The sequence below is a fragment of the Gastrolobium bilobum genome, unplaced genomic scaffold (assembly GCF_033153095.1).
Source record: "Gastrolobium bilobum isolate Gb01-03AN ecotype WA unplaced genomic scaffold, APGP_CSIRO_Gbil_v1 utg8041, whole genome shotgun sequence".
NCBI lineage: Eukaryota > Viridiplantae > Streptophyta > Magnoliopsida > Fabales > Fabaceae > Gastrolobium > Gastrolobium bilobum.
In genome coordinates, this window is record NW_026897652.1 from 902949 (window position 1) to 922314 (window position 19366).

General features: G+C 36.5%; 3 protein-coding genes across 3 annotated transcripts; all 3 read left to right on the forward strand.

Annotated features, from left to right (window-relative positions):
• Positions 1 to 472: 472 nt before the first annotated feature.
• On the forward strand, positions 473 to 7932 carry LOC133308984 (eukaryotic translation initiation factor 4B2-like). The gene is made up of 3 exons (XM_061509713.1): positions 473 to 1825; positions 6885 to 7316; positions 7585 to 7932. Exons 1-3 carry the CDS (start codon positions 654 to 656, stop codon positions 7607 to 7609), a joined length of 1629 nt encoding a protein of 542 aa, XP_061365697.1. The 5' UTR covers positions 473 to 653; the 3' UTR covers positions 7610 to 7932.
• Positions 7933 to 8785: 853 nt separating this feature from the next.
• LOC133309074 (GDSL esterase/lipase At3g26430-like) lies at positions 8786 to 10656 on the forward strand. The gene is made up of 5 exons (XM_061509810.1): positions 8786 to 9047; positions 9340 to 9549; positions 9745 to 9914; positions 10004 to 10274; positions 10394 to 10656. Exons 1-5 carry the CDS (start codon positions 8786 to 8788, stop codon positions 10654 to 10656), a joined length of 1176 nt encoding a protein of 391 aa, XP_061365794.1.
• Positions 10657 to 13090: 2434 nt separating this feature from the next.
• On the forward strand, positions 13091 to 17484 carry LOC133308996 (chloroplast sensor kinase, chloroplastic). The gene is made up of 9 exons (XM_061509732.1): positions 13091 to 13550; positions 13664 to 13834; positions 13939 to 14259; positions 14597 to 14662; positions 14750 to 14818; positions 14981 to 15073; positions 15596 to 15813; positions 16116 to 16389; positions 16894 to 17484. The coding sequence occupies exons 1-9, from the start codon at positions 13113 to 13115 to the stop codon at positions 17146 to 17148; spliced, it is 1905 nt and encodes a 634-aa protein (XP_061365716.1). The 5' UTR covers positions 13091 to 13112; the 3' UTR covers positions 17149 to 17484.
• Positions 17485 to 19366: the final 1882 nt, after the last annotated feature.

The following is a 19366-nucleotide window of genomic DNA, read 5'->3' on the forward strand; positions in this document are numbered from 1 at the left end:
AATAAAAAGCACGTAACTGATAAATTAAAAACTTAAGAAATATTAATCATTTTCTTTTTTAAAACAACTACAAAGGTTTTATAAAATATACTAAACATTCTTTATCCGATGAATTCAAGATATTAATAATGATTTTTTTTTTAATTTATCTTCATAGAGTAAATTAAAGTATATTCTTTTGAGAATTATTAATTCTCTAAATTTACCCTTTCTTGAAAAATAACACACACCTTAAGTTACGGTGTTTTAAATTAGTAATGAAAACAAAGGTGAGCAAAACGAAGAAGCATTAATTAATTCCCCCGAAATGGCACTTTCCCAAATGCAAGGAAACTGTGCTCCCCTCGTGCGCGCGTGACCAATTCTCTCTCTCTCTCACACACACACACACACCAACTCAAACGAACGAACAACGCTAAATGTTCCCTTTCTTTTTATCTTCCCTTCACATTTCGCCCCCAACCAACAACAACATCAAAAAAACACATTCCCACACTAACCTATCCTCTTCTTTCTTTTTTCTTTGCATGCTCTCGGAGCTCCGGCTCCATTAACGGAGCCCCGCTTCACCCAACAAAAAACAAAAACAAAATAAAAGCCGAAATTCATTTTCTACTTTTTTTGTTCGTTGCAGATCTCAAAACTGAACAAGAATGTCGAAACCATGGGGCAATATCGGAGCCTGGGCCGCGGACTCGGAGCGCGCCGAAGCCGAGGAGCGAGAAGCCGAGGCTGCGGCCGCGGCGGAGTCCCAGAACTTCCCCAGTCTCACGGAGGCCGTGACCGCCAAGCCCAAGAAGAAAAAGGCTCAGATGTCGCTTGCCGAGTTCAACAAGAGCAATTACGGCTCCGGCGGTGGCGCAGCCGTGCGACAGGGTTTGACAATGGACGAGATGATCCGCCTCCCGACGGGTCCCAAGGAGCGTTCCGCGGAGGAAATGCAGTACAATCGGCACGGCGGTGGGTTCTCGTCTTACGACCGGTCCGGCGGGCCGAGGCGGGACCGCGATGGCGGCAACAGTGATGGTTCTTGGGGTGGAGGGAGAAGATCATACGGTGGATTTGATGAAGAACGCAGGGGTTCTAATTCTAGGGTTTCGGAACTCGATCAGCCGTCGAGGGCTGATGAGGTTGACAATTGGGCATCGGTGAAGAAATCTCTCCCTTCACTCGATTCTGGGCGGCAAAATAGATACACCGGTGGTGGTGGTGGCGGTTTTGGCGGTGGCGGTGGTGGAGGAGGTTTTGGCGGTGGTGGTGGTGGTGGAGGTGGCGGTTTTGGCGGTGGGTCCAGGGCTGATGGGGTTGATAATTGGGCGGTTGGTAAGAAGCATGTTCCTGCTAGATCTTCCACGTTTGGCTCCGGTTATCGCGATTCCAGTGTGGAGCCTGATCGCTGGACGAGGGGAACGCCACGTGAATTTGAGAGGGAGAGGGAGAGGGAGCCGGAGCGGGAGCGACCGAGGTTGGTATTGGATCCGCCAAGAGGCGATGGTTCTGTGAATGAAGCTCCGGCGAGGACAACGAATAAGCCGAATCCGTTTGGTGCGGCGAGGCCTAGGGAGGAAGTATTGGCTGAGAAGGGATTGGATTGGAAGAAGATGGAATCGGAGATTGAGGCGAAAAGTGCACACTCTAGCAGGCCTTCCAGTGCTCAATCCTCTCGTTCAGAGAGTTCAGGGTTGCAGGGTACAGACGCTGTGGTGAAACCCAGACCCAAGGTGAACCCCTTTGGGGATGCCAAACCTAGGGAGGTTTTGCTGGTGGAGCGAGGCATGGATTGGCGTAAGATTGATCTTGAATTGGAGCATCGTAGTGTTGACAGGTTCGTGCTGCATTTCATTTGTTATTGATCTTGATGCTTTTGAACCTTCCTTCTTTGCTCCGTTATTTTAAACTTTTAATTAATATCATGTCTATAATGGAGGGTTGATAATGGTATTAGCTTAGAAGCATGTTAATATACCCATTATCAGTGTCTAGGCTTTTGTCTGGTTATCCCTTATTTGCATGGCTTTAATAGCTGTAAGTAATTCCCAAAAAAAGCTTTCTTCCCCATTATACAAACAAGAACCGTGTATAAGTTTCTGTCATGGAGAATTGTTGTAGTGTGCTGAATTAATTTGATTTATGGCAATATTCATAGCTCAGGCAAATAATATGGCATGATAAATAGGTAAAACAGGTCAAAGATTCTAAACTGGTGCTAATTCTGGTATTGGGTTAAGTCTCAAGGTGATGGTATTTCATCAAACTGGTCAATGAATGGATGGAAACAGCATTTTTTTTTATAGACATTGATCATGGGGTTTTGCTTAGTTCATGTAACGTTCAATGGATTATGGAACAATTATAACTAATTAACTATACTGATTCATTTTACGATGTTTACTCCTTTTAAATTATGGTTCTTCCTTTGGATGCCATTCCCCTTCCCGTAGTCCCAAGCAGGTTGTTATTTGGTGGAGTTGGATAATTGGTAGGGGGAGTTTGCATTTAACTGATAAGAGTGTAGCTTTTTTACCACACTGATGCAGTAAGTTTTTAATGGGAATAAAAGACGAGTGTTAATTTCATTTTGGTGATGGTTGCTTTTTTGTATGGGGATATGTTGGAAGATTATGCTCTCTGACACATTTTCCTTATTACAAAGTAAATGGTCACTATAATCCTAGATCAATATCCATACGTGTATTGGTATAGTGTTTTTGGAAAAATAATAAAGATTTAAGTATAGTAGATTGCTATAATAATGAGGCTTCCAGTCATTGAGGTAGTAAGTTACATCTTTTTGTGACCTTCATTGTATTGAAGTACTGGATGGAAGTCAGGTACTTTTCCCTTATATTGGGGATGGGTTGAGTACTTCAATCAATTTTTTCCCTGTCTTTCACATCTTCCTAGTTATTTCAGTTTTACGTTAGAGTGGATTGTGCAGGATAGGAGTCTTTTGGTCGAGGATTCTTTCATTTCGCCCAAAGTTTTACAAAATTTGAGGATAACACTGTTTGTGGCACTTGAGCGAAGGGGTTTATTGTTTTGAGTCCATATCTAATGCTTTAAGAGGGATGAGTGGATGAATGAGATTTTTTATTGCCTTATTTGTGACCTAGTTTGTCTGTAAACTTTGTCTTTATTGTTTTATATGAACTGGCTACATTAAATAGATTTTCAATGCTCAGTACTGTCTTAGGGTACAGCCGTACAGGTTATATATTGAGGTGAAACATACTAAAATTTAATATTATCACAGTACCATGTGCATTTAGTTGGGTTTGGTCTGTAGACAATCATACAAAATTTGATGATTCTTTATACAAAACAATTTGTTAGAGTGGAATTCAAATGCTTATTATTATTATTTTTTCGCCTCTTGAATTTCACATGATATAGACATCAATTATTTTTTTATAAAAAGTTTATGGTTTCAATTGAGCAGAAATCTTTGAAATATTGAGGGAATGCAATTGGCTTCATTTTGTGTAATTTAATCAACACATCATCCTGGAGAATACCTTTCAATCTAAGGGTGGCTATAGCGCAAATGCATAGTTCATGTTGAAAGGTATTGGATTGATTTATTTTTACACCTAAGTGGTAATAACATAAATATCTTTTAGTTTTGTAATCACAGAATTCTAATAATGGATGAAAGAGGTGAAATTATTAAGTAGATGTTGAAATGGAATGTGAAGATAAAGACATGCAAGAAACATTCTAAAGTCAAGCTTTAACATCTAACAAATTTACTGGTGGATGCAAATATTTGGGCTTGTGATGAACAAAATTGGTCAAATTACGGTTGATTCAGTTGAAGATAGGGAGAATTGACGAACTACAAAATTACCTTGGGGTTGAAGACTGAAAATGTTTTATCAAGAGGTTCAAAGTAAGGGGTGGTGGTGCATGACAAAGGGGAAGCATAATCATTATAATTTGGTTATATTATAGTTTTTAAATGAACTGTTTTTAAATATATTATTGATTTACTTTAGGTAATTTCAAGGTATTTATGATAGAATTGAAGTCCTGTTAGTATGCCATATGGATTGGGTAAATCCTAGAAGAAAACTTATTACTAGTCAAGTTCTATTTTATCTGTGAAAGGGCCTGCTTTGGGTAAACCGAGATACAACTTTCATCGGAACAAATAGATCTTTTAAATTCAGATTCCAGTCATCGACTGATTGATTAAGCTAGTTAGTTAAAGAAGCATGAGCAACGGATCCTTATTGCTCAAAACTAGTAGAACAATTCTGGAAACTGTAAAGATCTTCAAATCTCTTTTTTGTTTTTGGTAGAACAAATCTCTTTTTATATGGAGTGGAAGATTTCTAGATCAACATGAAAACTCGAAGAGACAAGTTTTCTTTTCAAGTGGAGTGGAACTGATGAGATGAAAAAGGTGGACAATTTATAATTGGGAAAAGCATTTTTTTTTTAAAGGATATAACTTTGTGTCATTTTAGATGAAACGACGTTGTTTTGGTGCATGATTGGTAATTTTTTGTATTCTCTCTCCTCCACTTTCTCTCTCTTCCTAATTTTATGGAGAAGAGAGAATGAAAAAAATTACCAATTATGCATCAAAACGACATCGTTTCATCTAAAATTGCACAATGTTATATCCTTTAAAAGGACAAATGTTTTTCCCTTTATAATTATATTTTGGTTTTTGATTATTTGTTGTAATTTTAGGGTGATTTATGTAGCTATTCATTGTTATTTCGATTAAAATTATGATAAAAATAAAATCTTATCATGATTGTACATGAAATATGGATGTCCTAGAAGATTGCTTAATGACCTGTCATGTTTTATTATGCCTCTTAAAAGGCTTACTGCAAGTAAAACGATTTTCAGCTAATATTTAGTTATGGAAAATTTGTTGTATGCGCTCAGTGCCATGGTGGATACACCACAACCACCATGTGTGGAACCCATGTGAAATTTGTTGTGGGGCCATCACATGCTGTGAGTGTTCCAATCATGGACATCGTGATTTCATACAGGTATATCTCTCACCTTTAATTATTATTGAAAGTCTTTTCCTTGGCTTCAGTTAAATTCCTGAGTTTACTTCTAGTGAATCCTAGGTTTTCAGCTGGAATGCTACTTAGCCCTGTCCTATATATTTTGGCATTTTGTCTTGCATCAGGGCTTCCAGAATGATGCAAGCAGTTGGTAAGGAAGATCTGTTAATCTTTTTGAGACAGAATTGACATGAAATATAAATACTTGGTGGTGTCAGAATATTAGGGTTATTGAGTCTTAGTGTCGCGGACTTGGGGGTGTACTAGCAGTACTAGAACTTGTCCTAATTATTGGCATGAATAAGAGTATTAGGTTAGAGCATTGCATCATATTATCTATCAATCATTTTTTCAGGTTACTACTGTTAGCTTTCTTTCTCTCTTTTCCTCTTTCACTAACCCTTAATCTATAATTCCAACATGGCATTAAACTATGTTGCATGGTTAACAGTACGGATATGGGATATGGTATTTTTCGGAAGTCTAAGGTATGGGTATGGTTTCGTTCAAAACTCAGAGCATCATCTCCCTTGGCTGCTGTTCAGCTGCTCAGGTGACCCAGAGTAGGTTGCTGGAGTTCGCAAGCTGGTTGTGGTGAGCCAGTATAGAAGGAGGTCCAGTAGGTGGCTTGCTATAGCTGACTGGCTGTTTTTTGTGGAATTCTAATTTTCATGCACTCTGTTTTAGGAGTTCTGTTTCAGCCTTCTTTAAGTTTGCAAGTGGCCAGAGGCACAATGTTAGGGTCCAACTGGTTGTAGAGAGTCCTGTTGGGTATTGATGGCAAAATATAGCAGTTGGCCAGAGCTAGGGCTAGTTTGTTGCGGCTTTGTTTCAAACTCTTTTATTCCTATTTTCTGTTCCGGATTCATTTCCTTTCACATTCTTTGTTCTGCATTTCTGTGACATTACTCAGCCCTCTTTCTGGCTGTGTTTTCCTGTTTGTAGTCAGATTTGCATTGTTTCCTCTTCTTTCATCAGTTTTGCCTCAACTTGTCACTCTGTGTGGTGTGTTTGGTTGCTTTAATGCCTGTGTTTTGCCTGCTTTGTTGCTTTTTCACCTCTTTTTGGTCTCTGTGGTTGTTATGCCTTTGCATGGCTTGTGTGGCTTTGGAATGAGATGCTGTTTTAGGCTTTGGAGTATTTCTTTATTTAATTTTTCCCTTCCCCGTAGATTGGATTTGTTGTTTTTTCTGTCAAGGGATTGTGGATTGAAGATTTTTTGCGCTCCAATAAAAGGCCTAGTTTGAATTACTGGGTGGTATGAGACTGACCCAGTGTTCAGAGACCAGTTTGGAGGTCGATTCGGGCCTTAAGGAGAAAGGTCGAAGACTTCTACCATCTATCTACCTAGGACATGGCCAATATTTTACTATTCAGGAGAATACTAGTAGCCTAAATTTGGTTGTTGAGATGAGTTGTTGGGGTTGAGTGTTTTAATATATTAGGGTTGTTAGTTTTAGTGTTCGTTGCCTTAGGCTTGTATTGGTATTAGTATTACTGATACTTTACCTAATTTTTGTATGACTAGAGGAGTATTAGATTATTATTGTATCATAACTAACAATTTCAGTATACTGTTAGTTGTCTTTTTTCTTTTTCTTCTTTCGTACCTGAACCCTATACTTCCAATAGGTGGATTGCTAATAGTTTTAATCAAGGTTCTATAGCATTTACTCCCAATTGTTTGGCATTAACCAAGACTTGCTGTAATAAATGTAATCTTTTCCTTGTTTATTTTGTTCACCTTATTACAGCCTAGTTTGGTCTGATTAATTAGGTCATGCTTTATTTGTTTGTTGTTGATCCTTCGATATACACGTTACCTTGTTGACTTCTGAAGGAACATTTCAGGTCTGAGACGGAGGAGGAAAAATTATTAAAAGAAGAAATTGATAATTTGAAGAAGCAACTTGAGAAAGAGTCTACAATAAACTCAAATAAGGAATCTGCTGGTGAGGCTGGTGGAGACGAAACCAGTACACATGCAATGTTATTACAGAAACAAAGGGAGCTGGAACTTCTCATCCATGATTTGGATGACAAAGTTCGTTTTGGGCAGAAAGCTGTTGACAGGCCAGGTTCGTCGGCAGGAAAGACTGCTGGTTTTTCTGATAGGCCGCCTTCTCGGTCTGGCTCAGTTGAGGATTCTAGAAGTGTGGATTTCACAGACAGACCACGATCCCGTGGCACGGGGGATATGTGGATGCGTCCTAGTGATGACAGAAGACAATTTCAGGGTAGCAGGGATAAGGGATGGTTTTCGAATAGCAGAGACTTGAATAGGTGAGAGAATACCCACAGTTGCATATTTGTCTCTTCTTTTTTTATTTTCTTCTGATCTTGCCACTTCTGGTAAAAGTTTGCATATTCTGGCTGTGATGTGTTACTCAAACACACAACAATTGCTTGATCAAACTTTTCTTAGAACACGGAATTGACGTTAACTTTGAATTCAATTTTGTTTCTTCTCCCTTTGTATTTTTTGTTCATGTATATTTTTACATTTTGGGTCCGAGAAGTATTTAGAATGCTGATATTTGCTGTCTTACAGGTCAAGGTCAAGAGAGAGATGGTGAACAGCAGTTTTGTGTGGATTAAGAACTATCCTCAACTTTTGATGACCAGAACCTAATACTATTTTGTTACTCGTCTTTTCTAATCGTTTTGTTCATTTTACTCCAGGAATTGGAGCAACAATTATTGAGTACTGGCACTAAAACATTTGCCTAATCTGTTATTGCATCTCGAAACATTGTAAATTTATTTCTCCCCTTCTGGTAATTTTTTGGGTGTCTGATTGAAGGCAGAAAGCCTGTAATTTTACTAGGACTAATTTTCATTGAAAATTATGGAACTTGCTAGTTAATGTGATATTGTTCTGATACTATTATATTTTTCTCCCGATTTTACTCTGCACAATATCGGCCAATTCGATGCATTATCATTAGTATTCCCAAGCTGTGCTTTACTTGTGAAGCGCGAAGCATTTGATTGCAAGAATCGCATATTCATAGAACATTGATGTGTTTTCATCGTAGATTGTCCAAGCTTTTTGGATAAAGGGTTTAGGAGATTGTTCACCGGTCGGCTTCTAATATGCTTCATTCGATATTTTTAATAGTGAAGTTCATATATGGACTGATTTAACATTTTTAAGCAATACAAAATATCAATATATTTCTCAATCACAGATATGAACATCAATGATAAAAATAAAAATATTTACCAAGAGAATATGATGATTGTTAATTGTTAAATCGTGACTATCTTTGAGGTATTGCAAACAGTTAACAGCACAGAGCAAAAGACACTACATAAGTTTATAACTTGTATTTTAACATGACTTATCGTAGGATGTAAGGTTATTTTCAAAATAATCTTTAACATAGTTTCGGTGAATTTAGCTTATTTACTAAAAGCTTGGACATTGCTATTCTCATTTAGCTTTCAATATTTTCATACCTGCATGAAAAGGTAGGGGGAGTAGGACTAGGTGGTAGGGGTATTTTCCATCAAGCAAGGGACAATGGTAAAAAATCGACGCTTACTATTGTTTACCCCGCAAGATAATTTCTTAGAGGGATTGTGGTTCGGTTCACGGCGCTAAAGAGCTATACATTTCCGATATTTAAGGATATCTCCGTTTTTTATTAATTAATTTAAAAAGTAAATACACTGCGAAGAGAGATTTGTGTGAATTGTTGTTCAAACTTCAAATTAGGTCTCGCTGGCCTCTAGATCAAAGGAGAGTTATGGAGACAGTGGGAGAGAAATGGAGACAAATAGTGTCGTGTGCTGTAATTTCAACGACACTAGTTGTGGTTGTGGTGCCAAATCCTGTCATGTGTGGGATGCAGTGTAGTTTCCCTGCAATATTCAACTTCGGGGACTCCAATTCTGACACAGGTGGTATCTCAGCAGCTTTCGGACAAGCTCCTCCCCCCAATGGAATCACTTTTTTCCACGCCCCTAAAGGACGCTTCTCCGATGGTCGTCTCATCATCGATTTTATAGGTAAGCCATACGCATTCCCATAACATTAAACATTCTCCATCCCTAAACTTTTATGATAATTGTAGCATATGGTGCTCAACTTCCAAGTTATAATAATTCTTGAATACCAAATGATGGTTCACTTGGTGCATGAGAGTTAAGCAGACGTGATAAGAGTATGCATTCGATACTTTCCCAGTACCATCTGGTTTAAAACTTTAATACTGTACCCGTTCAAAATCGAACTAGTCGCGAAGCGATAAACCAATTGAAATATTTTATAAAATTTCTGATTAAAATTTCATTTCAACAGCAAAAAACTTGGGCTTGCCTTATCTGAGTGCTTACTTGGACTCTATGGGCTCAAACTTCAGTTATGGAGCCAACTTTGCAACAGCCGGATCCATCGTTAGACCTCAGAACACAACCCGGTCTCAGAGCGGATATAGTCCCATATCTCTAGACGTTCAGTTTGTGCAGTTCTCTGATTTCAAAACAAGATCCAAACTCATTCGCAAACAAGGTGCACACACTCATATCCTACATTAACATAAGCAAATCCAATTCCAAATTATGAACCTTATCATGTTAAATTAAAGTTAATTTACTAGCTTCTCCACCTTACAATTATATTCAAACAAAGGAATAAAGTTGGTTTGTTAAAATTGAACAAATTAAAAGAGGGGCTAAGTCATTGATTATTTTTAATTTGCAATAGGAGGGGTGTTTGAGAAATTGTTGCCCAAGGAGGAGTACTTTTCTGAGGCTCTATACACCTTTGACATTGGTCAAAACGATCTCAGTGCTGGCTACAAACTGAACTTGACCACACAGCAAGTCAAGGCATATATACCTGATGTATTGGGCCAGTTCTCCAATGTCATAAGGGTGACTCATCTAACCTTTAAGCTTTGATAATTTGCTATGCTGCATGAAATTTATGTAACCATATATGTTTTCTTGTCATGATGTATTAGAGTGTGTATGGGGAAGGTGGAAGGTCGTTTTGGATACACAACACTGGCCCACTAGGATGCTTACCATACATGCTGGATCGCTATCCCATGAGTTCAGCCAAAATGGACAAGTTTGGGTGTGCCAAACCATTCAACGAGGTGGCCCAATATTTTAACCATAAATTGAAAGAGGCTGTTGTGCAGCTAAGGGAAGAGCTGCTAGATGCATCAATCACCTATGTTGATGTATACACATTGAAGTACACCCTCATCAGCCATGCCCAAAAATACGGTAAGCTATAAAAATTTAAAAAGCACCTCATGCTCAGGATTTTTTAATTTGTCTTTGATTATTGTTTCTTATTTTAACGTTAAAAGTGTGATGAAATATAAAATGTTTGGAGTTGAAAGGTTTCGAGCATGGGGTGATAGCATGTTGTGGGCATGGTGGGAAGTACAACTTCAATAATGAAGCGAGATGTGGAGCAACCAAGAGGGTGAAAGGGAAAAAGGTTGTGATAGCCAAATCGTGTAAAGATCCAAGTGTAAGGATTATTTGGGATGGGATCCATTACACTGAAGCTGCTAATAACTGGATCTTCCAACAAATAGTCAATGGCTCCTTTTCAGATCCACCTACATCTATGAAAATGGCTTGTTATGGTCATGCATAAATTAGGTTCCATCTTTTTCTTAAATATTAGGAGACTCAAATTCAAATTGTGTAACAGTGAATTTTCATCATGTGCCTAAATTCAGCTGGCTTGATAAAATGCTTAATGAATTCTGGTGAATAGTTTTATTTATCATTAATATATATTTTTATATGAATCTAAATTTATGCATAAATTAGATGGACTATGAGAGGGGGCATTATGAATTATGGAGTCATAATAAGCATTTATATTTTCCGGCCATAATTTACGGAAGTAGGAAAGCAAAGGCTGCTCTTGATGTTGGAACTATTAATAATTAAATAATTTTTTATAGCTTATAATAATTACCAAAAAATGTTTATATTTTTAGAAAAAGACATAGCAAAAGTCTTAATTGTCTAATACACTGAATCTAGGTATAATACCAAAGATTTATTCGTAAGCAAGACTCTTAATGGATAAGTTGACTTCTTAATTGTCGTGACCTTCACTTCGATGAATCAAAGGACATTAAATTGAAAAGGCTTTAAAAAGTTGTATACAAAAGAGGAAGCATGAGAGTTATATAATCGAGACTTATAATTGACCAACTCACTTGATTAATATTATACTTTGTCATTGACAGGTTTTTATTACCACAGGGGTGCATAATTCAATTAATAAGCAAACTAGAGACTCGAGATGAGCTTACGTAGTTTAAATGATAAGCAAATTGAAATTCTAATAAAACTTAAAAATTTTAAAATTATTATTTTAATAAAAATACTTGATTATTATAAATTCATAATTATTAGGTAAAAGTTCATAAATTCCATGTAATTTATTATTTTATTATCTACACCCCTGCTTTTTTTTTTATTATCAATTATTCCCTGTGATTTAATTCCATTCAAGTTCATCATTAATACCATTAGTAATTTGACTAACTTGCTCATTTTATTTCTACTTTTTGTTAATTAATATGATATAAAAAATTTTGACTCACCAACAATAAATAAGTGAAGTTTAGGTTCATTATAAAGACACGAAGAACAATCATGTGCCTTGTCCATTTCAAAGGTTTCACATAATGGACAGAATATCCCTAAACAGAACACAAAAAAAAGTTAATATTCAAAATTTTGAATTTAATCACTTTTAAACAAAAAGATATTTCTTTGATTAGTCCTGAACCAATCATCCGTTATTTGGCAACCCATTTTATTCTTTTTTTTGTTATCGTAACCAATATTGTCAAAATCGAGTTTCTACATAGAAACGAAAGATGATGGTAGAAACGTAAATCGAAAAAATTACATAAAACGTAAAGATTTTACTATTTAATGTCATGATACTAAATATATATATATATATATATATATATATATATATATATATATATATATATGAATATAAAAAGGGCTTATCATTTCTCAAGCTGTCGGAGATAAAGTTATTTCCGGCTACTAAATCATAACCGTACAAAGATGGATCAACGGTGATAAAAGAAGAGAGAGAAAAGAGGAATCATAACCATTCAAAGGTGAATCAATACATATAAGGAAATAAATAATCAAAACGACGTAGTTTTGGAGTGGCCAGAGATAAATTTATCTCAATCAGCTTGAGAAATATTTTTCCCATATAAAAAAAGGGTTTTATAAGAGTTAGTGAGTATGTAATGTTATAGAGATTCGTTTTGCGTGCCGTAATTTCTTTTTTTTTTTTTTAAAGTGTGGGCCCCACAAAATGTTGTGTGTGTAGAAAAATTTATTGTGTCATGTTAAATGACAAATGCAAATTCCATAAAAAAATATGACATAAGTTACTACTCAAAATTCAATGAACAACTTCATATTTAAAAATTATATGTCTCATAAGACATAAGTCCAAAAATATAAAAAAGAGTTTAATAACTCCTACAACTAAGTTCCAAAAATCAAAAGAATAAATTTTAATAATTTTTAAATTATATAAATTAATTCAAATCAAGCACATCATTTTGCATGAGTTATATGTCCTCAATATCCTTTTCTCTTACTATTATAATGAGATTTTTTTTTTTCATTTTGTCACATCTATCTATATATTGCTTCCTGTAAAAAAATTTCAGGTCCCTTCCAACAATTATTATTTTTTCATATGTTACGTGGTGTTTTTTCTAGTTATAATTAAGTAGACTTTGCTATTGTTTTTATTTTTAGGGTCAGATTTCATTTTTAATAAACAAAACTCTAAATAAGAGTAAAATGAATACATTAATTTAATAACTACCAATTTGAAAGGTAGACTTTTATGGAAAAAAAAATCACAGAGAACAATTAATAAGTAAAAAAAGATAGAAGTATAACTGATAAAAAGAATAAATCACGTGGTGTTATTATTATAAAAAAAAAAAAAAAAAAAAAGGGTTATCCTCCGGTTTCTTTGAGTTTATCCTTGGCAATTATAACGTAAAAAACGAACACTGCCTTGGTGTTGCTAAGCTAAGCCAAATGCTTGTCTCTGCAATCGCCACAGTTGTGACTCAGAGTCCTCTACCCATTCTCTCACTCTCTAACTCCAAATCACACTCACTTTTCTCGAATTCACTCTTTTTTCTCTCTAAAACCCGCAATCGCAATCTCGTCTCCAACCCCTCCTGCTTCCTCCAAACCCTCAACCCCAACCCTAACTCTGATCCTGATGACGCCATCCGCCACGTCACCCACTCCGATTCCGATGATTCCCATAACAACAACCACGCCAACGTGGCTTCCGCCGCCGCATTAGCTTCCGCTATTCGCAAAGCTTCAACCTCACCCGTCGAGTTCACCCAGCGAGTCGAGAAGGACCAGAGAACCGGACTCGTGCTTCCCAGCCCTGACTTTCAGAGACTCTGCCTCCAACAGCTCCACCTCTTTCGCAGGATCGTTCCTGAAGCACTGCTTTCGGTTGTTCCTCGTTCGCAATTTTGTTTCAATTCTTAAATTGTTCAAATTCATTTCACGTTAATTTTAGTTTAAATTAGGATTGAATTGACATTTCACGTTTGTGTTGTGCACAGGTTTATGTTAGACCAGCTGGTAGTTATGTGATGGATCGATTGGAGTTGCGGAGGGTTGCGGTGTACCCTGGAGATGCTGAGTCAGTGACAGAGGGGATTGTCATTCTTGTGGGTGATTTTAACATTCCTGCTGGGTTGCGTGCTGCCGAGGCTGCGCTTTCCAATTTGCAAGTGTGTTTGTTGTCTTGAGTTCACTGTGTTTTTTTTTTGCGGTGTGTGATTGTTGTTGTTAGTTAGTATGGGTCTTAATATTTAAGTGTGAATGTTAATTGTAGGTTAAGGTTGTCCCTGAATGTAAGGCTGTAGTTCTTCCGATGGTGAAACACCCATTTGTTGTTGGTTTCTTGGTTGCCGAGCTTCCACTGTTGGAGGTGGAAACGAGTGAGAAACCTCCAAGTGATGGGCTAGATAACCGCATGTCTGTTGAGGAACATTATTCTTTGCCTCCTTTTTTGGATTTAGATAAGAAGTCATGGGAAATTCAGACCCTTCGGGTCAACGATGAGCCAGTTGGTATGTTCAACTTCACTTCCGAGCAAAGGTTGAATGCCATCAACATTTCGCAATCTCTAGCTATGGCATATGTTATGGATCAGGTTTATATACTGCATCTCCCTTTTTTAAATCATGACAGTAGCTTATTACTCTCTGAATATGAAATGCTTGAAAGTTGTGACACTGCTTGTATTTTGTGGGGGTTGCCTTCGAATTTTCATTTCTTAGCATATGTTATTTGAATGTGTGCTTTGAAAGTTATTGCATTGAAGTTCAAAATCATTCATCTATCACTTCATGGAGTGAAACGGAGAGGTATCGTTTTCAATTGATTTCTCTATAACTGTTTGTTGTATGATTCATAACTCTGTTATAATAATAGTTTTGATATTTGGCATGGGCCCAAATTTCTGGCTCATGGGGTGCTTCTTTTTGCAGAAAGCAATGTTACTTCAGCAGTCAACATGGCAAAATAATGTCAGGATGAGTAATCTAGTTGAGCAAGTATGAGTTAATTGACTGTTATTGCATTTCTTTAATCTCTCTATTTCAAGCCTGTTCTGATTTTTCTTTGTTTAATATTCACTACAGATCCGTGGTCCTCTTTCAAGCATTCAAACCTTAAGTAAAATCCTGTCTATGCAAACAAAGAGAAGTCAGGTATGTAAGTTGTCTAAATCTTGCTTGATGAAACATAAATTTACATACACCTTTCTGTATTAGAGGAGCCCGATCGTTGGGTCAGACCAGGCCCCGACTCAACTTAAGTTTGGGCCAATGGTATGGGTCAGGCCATGTGATCCAAAATCAGTAATTTTGCAGATTTCATATGACATTGTTGAAGACATCTTGGTACAAGGTGATCGTCTGAGAGACGTTCTCCAACAACTCCAGGATGCTGTATATTTGACAAAGGTACTTCTCTCTCTCTCTCTCTCGCTTACGCTTGGGATCACACATACATACACATACTTTTTATATACCAATAATCAATAAATGCTCCTTGGAATTTCTTCAATCTTATATCTTAATGTCTCTTCCTCTTTATATTTATAAAGTAAAATATTATGTGCTCTCCTTTATCTTGTTCTTTTCATTGATTGGATTTTCCACGACAAGGGACCCAAAGAAGGTGTTTGACATGTGAACATAATTTATTAGTCAATGATCTACAAGATAATTGTTGCAACATAGTAAAGCACTAATGGTGGCACTAGTTATGTACATTCTGTATACGCCTTTCAGTACCTACCTAGAAGTGATTCTTTCTGCATTTTAAATATCTTTTTCCTTAAAAAAGTATTTGTTTTGAATGAAGTTTCTGCTGACCAGTTTTCAATTGAGGGAATATTTAGTAAGCATTTTAGAAATAAGCAAATAATGCATGCACACGCTTATAGAAACTAGTGCCTCTGATGAGTTTTGTCCAATATGTAGGCTAATATAGTGCGTTACAATGAAGAAGCAATCAAGAAAATGAATGGTTCTACTCATATACTTGCTGAGTCAGTAAGATCTCTAGATAGTTCACCAAGGGATGGATCTGCAAATAAAATGAAAAAATCTAGTGAGTCACTTTCTCTAAGTGCTGCTACCCACGATGTAGAGATGCCCCTACCACCTTTGGCTCTTGCTCCATTACAACAAGGAATCAGGTAGGTTTCGTTGGTTGATTAATGCATGTGCTTCTTTTAATATTTCATGATTTCCAACCCCCCCCCCCCCCCCCCCCATTTCCACTTATACATATATTCCTGTGATATCCCCCACTCGAAACCCAAATAAACTCCAAAGTCGGCACTTTTTGTGGCATCAATAATATCTTGTGTATTTAATTTCTTTCATTAGCTTTCAGGTATCTGCTTTTTGGCTTTTAGATGTGTATTTCTTTTTTTCTTTCAACAATTAGATGATTTCACATTGCTTTTGCTTATGCTTTTCTGTTAATGTCAGGAAGACCATGCAATGTTTCTGAAGTATTGGCAGACTTGGTTGATTCAGTGAGACCTCTTGCCCAGAGTCAAAAGCGTGTGGTAGAACTAAGTGAGCTCTCTTCCCCTTTGCAAGCTGCCGTAGAAGAACCCGCTTTACGCCAGGCTTTCAGCAATCTTATCGAAGGTGCTTTACTTCGCACACAGGTTAGAGGAAAGGTTGAAATTGTGTCTACTGCTGCACCAGCAGGAGGTGCCCTTGTAATAATTGATGATGATGGACCTGACATGCACTATATGGTAACTTGAGTCCACTCCCACTCACTGCTGTGCTTAGGCGCTTTTCTTTTTGACAAACTAGAAATTGTTTTATGAATGTAAATCATAAAGTAGAGGCACCTCTTTGGGGAACTTAGTAACATTTAATGCCTTGGACTTGCATAAACAGTATTGATGCCATTTTCTGTGGGAATTGGTGCTTATTTTAAGAATCTTAAGTGAGAAAAACAGCAGCTTTTTCCCCACGTATAGTTTACATGCTTCTTAATAATGTCCCGGGTAAGTCTCTGGGGATGTGGAGCTCTCCACATAATTACCCGAATGCTGTAGATATTCAAACGTTTCCTTTCTGGTACCAGAAAGATTTGAATCTATGACCTCTTTCAAACTACTGAAATCCTACACCTCAAGTCCACTCCTAGTGGCTTCTATTTAAAAAGAATTCTTTGATTGAGTGCTTTGTTGCGAGGGGAATTTAATTTTGTGAAAGTGGAAATTAATTGTTGGTTGTGAACTTGTCTGCAGACGCAGATGCACTCACTCACACCGTATGGACAAGAACTCTTGTCTGATGAAAGTGTCGAAGACAATATGACATGGAACTTTGTTGCTGGGCTGACTGTTGCCCGTGAGATACTAGAGAGTTATGGCTGTGTCGTGCGGGTTATATCACCTCGGACCAAAGATGCTCCTCTTGGAACCGGGGGAACTCGTGTAGAACTCTGGCTTCCTTCTGCAATTGTAAAATCTGATTTGAGCAGCCATGCCCAAGAGGTATAGCATTGGTTTGAAGTTCCATGAAAGATAAATAGATACATTCCCAAACAGTACCACATTGCAGCACTTGAGAAAACTGGAACGAATAAGATTGGAATTAAGGGGTGGTAAATATTACTAGTTCTTTCTTTATTGTTTGTTGCAAACGATATGTAGCCGGTTATGTATATAGCTCGTAAAGATTCTTTTGGTACATAGTTAATTTTATGATTTTGTTAATGTCGTGCAAACAGTGTATTACACCATACATAACCTGTGTGTTACATGATAGGAAAACTTGTGGGGTTTATGAGAGACTACGTGTCTAAATCTTCAGCATTTGTACCTTTTGAATCCCTTTCATCCAATTTAAAGAAAAGATTATCAGTTTCAGAAATGAATGGACATCATACTTATCGCTGTGTATTGTTGACTTGTATGAAAAACTATACACGGGAGTGTATATGTTAAAAATAAAAAATATATAAAGGAGATTTTTGGACTTATATTTAAATAAAAAGTATTATAACAGTTGTAATTAAAAGAGGTTAATGTAAGTAGCTTTTAATTGGGGTTCATAATTCTTTTGGATGGGCAGTGGCTGCCGTTGTTAAATTTTCATGTAACTAATAATCGAAACTCATTGAATGGAACCCAATGGGTGTATGAGTTTGAGTTTGATTAAAAAAAAAAAAAAAAAACTCATTAAACGGGATAAACAATTGATCGATTACTTGTCACCGGAAAGAATTAGTATCGTGGGTAACGGTGTATTCTACGAGAAAAACTTTGATATATTGGGAGCATCAAATTTGGTGTTTCCTTTTACTAAAAAGAGAAATTTTTTAGGATTAAAAGAAAATATTAAAAAAAGTTTGAGTAAAAAAGGAAATTTTTTTTCTCTTTTTAGTAAAAAAGTGTTCGGTGCACCGAAACAATATCATTGCAAAGTAATGTTTCCTTTTAGGCTTTTACTAGGTAGAGTAGAGGTATAACCGGTTATAAATCATAAAACATTAAATAATATTATTGTTTCTCAATTGATAACCTGTTATATGTTATATAATAGAGATTAGAGTAAACACATTTTTTGATCCCTGGCAATATCTACGAAATCCTTTTTAATTCCTGGCAATAAAAAAGGACCAAATTGGTCACTAAAATTATGGAAAAAGGGTCACCTTAGTCCTTATGTCAACTTCTCCGTCACTAACGTGGCCCTTTTTGCATACTGTTAGGGACCAATTTGGTCCTTTTTTATTGTCAAGGACTAAAAAAGATTTCATAGATATTATCAGGGACCAAAAAAGATGTTTACTCTAGAGATTATACCATTGAAAACTGAGTGCCTTGTCACCTGATCAAACTCCATATCAATGGTGTGCCATGTAGCCTGTACCCTCCATTTCTCTGTTTTGTATTTGTTTTGTTTTTGCCTTTTTTGTCCCTTTTTTTTTTTTAACGTCTCTCGCCATCAGTTTCAACTTCTCTACACCAATTCACCACCATTCAATTGCACGATGCTCCCATTGATTTCTGGGCCTTGGATTATTCTTAATTCATTTGGGTATGACTATGGTCATATTATGTATTCATGCCTAACCATATATTGAGATATTGCACTGGGAAGGCACAATCAAGGATTACTCGAACAACATTCTGTGTGTTTAGAAGTTTTTTTTTTAAATTTTTTTCAAGTGTTTAAATGTTAATCTTCTTGTTTTAGTTTTTTTAAAAATCTTTTAAATAAAATATAATTCAAAAGTCAAATATTCTTTATAAAATTTTAAGTTTAATCCTATTATTATCATCATCGCTACCACTTCCACCACAACTGCTATCATCACCATCGTCGCTACACTGCTGCCACCGCTATTAGGGATGTGCATGGCCGAACCGAATCGAATTTTTTGAAAAATAGAATCGAATTGGTTTAAATGGTTCGGTTCGGTACAAAACTGGTTCGGTTAGAAAGTGATTCGGTTCGGAATCAGTTCGGGTCGATCCTATTTTGAAAAGAAAAATAAAATAAAAAATAAAGTTATAAAAATCAATTTGGTTCGGTTTGAAAACAGTTCGGTTCAAAATGGTTCGGTTCTTAAACTGGTTCTAAAAACTGGTTCTTTAAAAATCGGTTCGGTTCATGAACTGATTTTTAAAAATCGGTTATTTTAAGAGCGGTTCAATTCGGTTCAATTTTTTTGATTATTTTGCATACTCCTAACCGCTACCACAGATGCCA

Bases quoted from the DNA above. Each gene is read 5' to 3' on its own strand.
- LOC133308996 (XM_061509732.1), top strand. From the start codon at position 13,113: ATGCTTGTCTCTGCAATCGCCACAGTTGTGACTCAGAGTCCTCTACCC. The intron at 14,663-14,749 runs GTATGAGTTAAT...TATTCACTACAG, and splicing joins TGAGTAATCTAGTTGAGCAA to ATCCGTGGTCCTCTTTCAAG. The intron at 14,819-14,980 runs GTATGTAAGTTG...GTAATTTTGCAG, and splicing joins TGCAAACAAAGAGAAGTCAG to ATTTCATATGACATTGTTGA.
- LOC133309074 (XM_061509810.1), top strand. From the start codon at position 8,786: ATGGAGACAGTGGGAGAGAAATGGAGACAAATAGTGTCGTGTGCTGTA. The intron at 9,048-9,339 runs GTAAGCCATACG...TCATTTCAACAG, and splicing joins TCTCATCATCGATTTTATAG to CAAAAAACTTGGGCTTGCCT. The intron at 10,275-10,393 runs GTAAGCTATAAA...TGGAGTTGAAAG, and splicing joins CAGCCATGCCCAAAAATACG to GTTTCGAGCATGGGGTGATA.
- LOC133308984 (XM_061509713.1), top strand. From the start codon at position 654: ATGTCGAAACCATGGGGCAATATCGGAGCCTGGGCCGCGGACTCGGAG. The intron at 1,826-6,884 runs GTTCGTGCTGCA...GGAACATTTCAG, and splicing joins GAGCATCGTAGTGTTGACAG to GTCTGAGACGGAGGAGGAAA. The intron at 7,317-7,584 runs GTGAGAGAATAC...GCTGTCTTACAG, and splicing joins AATAGCAGAGACTTGAATAG to GTCAAGGTCAAGAGAGAGAT.